General features: G+C 32.6%; 1 protein-coding gene across 3 annotated transcripts in view; it reads left to right on the forward strand.

Moving 5' to 3' along the window:
• Nucleotides 1-3,025, forward strand: part of Irbp (Inverted repeat-binding protein) — a 14,297-nt gene extending 11,272 nt beyond the window's left edge. For all 3 annotated transcript variants that reach the window (XM_074116384.1, XM_074116383.1, XM_074116382.1), the window contains exons 12-15: nt 244-453; nt 974-1,063; nt 1,707-1,795; nt 1,895-3,025. In XM_074116384.1, the coding sequence (XP_073972485.1) occupies nt 244-453; nt 974-1,063; nt 1,707-1,795; nt 1,895-2,023 (518 nt within the window). In that variant the 3' untranslated portion in view covers nt 2,024-3,025. The remainder of the gene's footprint in view (nt 1-243; nt 454-973; nt 1,064-1,706; nt 1,796-1,894) is intronic.
• Nucleotides 3,026-3,978: the final 953 nt, after the last annotated feature.

Below are 3,978 nucleotides of genomic sequence, written 5' to 3' on the forward strand. Positions count from 1 at the left end.
ACAGACAGTACGAAGAAGGGGTTGCCCTAATATTTTATGATCGTGTGTCTACAACGCGAACAAAAGAAATAGAAAGATAATGCCCTTTTGAGAATATTTCATTCAAAAATTATACAATATTAGGTTAGGTTGGACCTGTTCCTAGATTGGAGAAAAAAAAAAATGCATTTATTTTCCTTCAAGTACTTACTTAATAAAACTTTATGAAGGTCTTACACTTATTTACAATGAATTATATTTTAGATGAACTATTCAATGTTGACGAAGAAGAATGTAAAATCAATCATCAAGCTAGTGAAGAACAGTTGAACGCTGCCAAACAGATAATATCCAAGGTGACGTTACCATATGTAGTGGACATGTTCAACGATAGTGAGTTCAACGCTAGAACGACAATGATTGAAGCGCTAGCCATGGATTATGAGAATGTACCCGAAACGGAGGATAATACTGGTGAATAAAATTTATTGTTTGAGGCGGTGGTTTAGATTTAGAGCATGGTGATGTTACATGAGGCTTATCTTCTCTCTGTACTGTTACAGTATTGTGATTAAGTCAGATTCCTGTATCGAGTTACTTTATTTATCGATTTTTTTTTTCTCGAATATCTGGTTTAAAGTAGGATGTTTTTTGGGTAAAAAATATTTTGGATGTAAGCAAAATAAATAAATAAATGGCCGGAAAATCCCATTGTGTTTTAGTTCTACTACGGTTCTCGACATTGCGATCTAAAGTCCATATCAGGAAATGTCACTTAACTCTATCAATTTAACCACCTTCTTTTCTAAAACCTCTTTCACATTTTCCTTTAAATGCACAACGATGTGCAGATCTTAAAAACTATTGTGTGAAAAATAGAGCTTCCAGAGCATTATTTTCTTTTGGAGGAAAGGGTGGATGAGGATTTCCTCCAGTGTGTGTACAGTCTTACCAACTGTAATTATTAATAAATATCTTTTTAATCCTTGACCAGATATTGACTTAGAAGATATAGCAACTATCTTGGGCGATCTAAGTGGTATTTTTACCGGCGTTGAAGATCCAGAGGAAACTTCAGTTAAGGGTAAGGCTTTACCAGAGATATAGTTCACCATTATCGTCACAAACATTATGTAATCTAGCGCCCAGCAGTTATGAGACTCCTTTGCCACAAAGTTCATATTTTTGAACTTCATTCAAAGGTTCCATTATTAGATCTGACAATTAGCTTTTTGGAAAAATAAACCAATTGGTAGAACCATTTTACTAAAACAGCTGTTTAATATTTTCTGTATACTTGGCATATTTATTGCTGTAAAACTTTTATTTGAAACATTATTTAGTTCGAATAATGCTCGACACTCTTTATGGACGTATTACCTGTTAAATTTTATAATGATATAATTTAAGGGTAAGTAATGATATAATGTTATAATATAACCAAAATTCCACCTAAGAATGAAATTGGCCATTAAATTAAATCGATAGCCATATTAAATCGATTTTTGAAGTTTATAGCAATTTTTTTTAGAATATGGTATTTTAAAGTGAACAAGTGTATACGTCATCTACTTTTTTTTAAAAGTAAAAGTTGTATGTTTCAAAAGAATCTAATTACGTAAATTGTGGCAACAGAAATACACCAGATTTTCCTCTTATAAATATCGATTAAAATTACTAACAGATTTCTTTCCGATGAACTTGCGTTAAAATTTATTTCATTACAGCCGGAAGCAAACGACCTGCACCCGATAGAAGAGAAACATCTAAAGAGCGTAAATATTCCGACATCGTAGCAATGATTCAAAATGGCCAGGTATTTTTTTTTATTTTTCATTTATGATCAAAAACTAGGAAAAATATAACATACTTCAACGGATATATTTTTTTTTTTCTCTCTTTGTTTATTTTGCAGGCTAATAAACTTACCGTCGCTGAATTGAGGGAAGTTTTAAAAGCTGAAGGTATCAAATCACTTTCATCATTGAATAAGCCTCGATTGGTTGATATAGCAACTAGAAGATTTTCTAGTTATTCACAATAAATTGTGCAAATCTAGGGTTAATAAAAAATTAATTGGATCAACGGCCCGTTTGTTACAATAAAGCGTTGCTCCAATGTTTCGGCGGTGGCCAAATAATACTTTTTCTTTTACAAGTAAAATTATTTGTTGGACATTTCAAACAACGTTGGCATCATTCTGTTTATAAAAATGAAAATATATGTTTTTGTTACAAAGATTTAACATTAACCTGGGTTCGAAGCCAGCTGCTGGCTGTTAGGTTATCAATTCCTAGGATCTGAAAACATCTCACTAGCCGGGTGATGGAGTTACCAGAGACGAGAGAACACTGTATGGAGATCGGCAGTGCTATATAGAAACCTCTAGGTGCCAATGAACTCTGTTGTCGATAACTCGTTAAATTTAAAAAAAAAAAAAATTGTTGAAATGGTAGACTACGGACAGATTCCATTATTTCTGCACTGCATTTCAAATGGTTGGTTGGCTAAAAGATCGATTAAACGGAAAGGGGTTCTCAGTCGAGACACAATAAAATGATCATGGGTGAGTTCGTACGGAAAATGCCGTAACTATCAATTTCCTTCCTTCAATAACCTGCCATAAATATAACCAACTTTCATCTTCGGTTGGTTTTAATCTCTTTTAAGTTTTTATGTACTAATACTTTCAGTTGCGATTCTTCCAATAGCAAACTAATGAGAAAATTATCGAAACATTATTTTTTGGCCCCCAGAAGCCATTGCACAAAGCTTTTAATCGTTTCTTAATCGATTCCATATAAACGATCATTAAAAAGTAATTTATTGGTAATTGTTTATAATGTATTTGGGTAAAGTTATTTAAATTACCTCATAGTTTCCATAAAACTAAGATATTAAAAGTGTATATTGTTCGTAAATATTTTACAATCACTTTTTGTAATAATATTGTTCGTATTGTTGTATGTGAAACTTTGTACAGTACTGAATTATTGAAGTCACTTGTATGTAATTAAATTGAAAATATAATGAGAACTTCTAATAATACTTTTATTCACTATTTACCTTCGAGGAGAGAGAGGTTGCCTCAACAATTTTTTTAAATTGAAAACCAGGAGTAATTCGAGGACGCCCTCGGCTTAAGATACGTTGGATGATGTAGAGGAAGACCTCAGGAGTGTGATGGCGCCTTCTCGCAGCTGACAAGAACATTATGGAGAAAACTTGATGGGGAGATCCAGGTCCTATTCTGAAGACTGTTGTAGTAAGTTAGCATAGGTAAAGAGAAATAAATTCGTCATAATTTGATATTGTTCAATAACATTACGGTTTTTGACGTTCAACCGTATTTAATAGTTCCTTTTTATTGCTGAGAAAATATTTGCCTGTTTGTTGCTTTCCTTCCTACTTCTTAAACATAAAACGTAACATAATATTGTAAAATATTTTGCCCAAATGATTTTGTTTCTTCCAATATATTCGAGCAATAATCCGACGAATCGTGAACTTTGATCGACCAGTAATGCTAAGTAAACAAGACGTAAGACTGGTCGGACGTAAATTATAAAGTTATTATAATTATGAGGGATGTTTTACTTCTCTTCTTCTTTACTTCACTTTCTCTTACTATGTAAGGAAACGATTGCGATCACGTCAAATTTACTGTAACCTTTAAAAGGAAGATTGGATTGCGTCGACGTATTTTGACGGCTGTGCTGCTGCTTCTCCCCTGCCTGCTTGATTTTTTTTCGAGGTTTTCTCTAAAATTTGTGCTTAGATACTCGATTTTTTTTTCGAGGAATCGAGAGAGGTACATCCCAGAATTTTTATTCGTTTGTTTATTTCTGTGAACATCTTTTCAGACCTACCAATGTTTTTATGTAATTCCTTCTTTGAATGAAGAATTTAATTGGGATTGGGGGCTAGAGCTACTGAATCAATTAAAAACCATTTTAAAACAATAATAATTAGTTATTTTCAAAGAAATAACAAAATAAA

The sequence above is a fragment of the Rhodnius prolixus genome, unplaced genomic scaffold, assembly GCF_049639745.1.
Source record: "Rhodnius prolixus isolate KJV_2025 unplaced genomic scaffold, Rpr scaffold_13, whole genome shotgun sequence".
NCBI lineage: Eukaryota > Metazoa > Arthropoda > Insecta > Hemiptera > Reduviidae > Rhodnius > Rhodnius prolixus.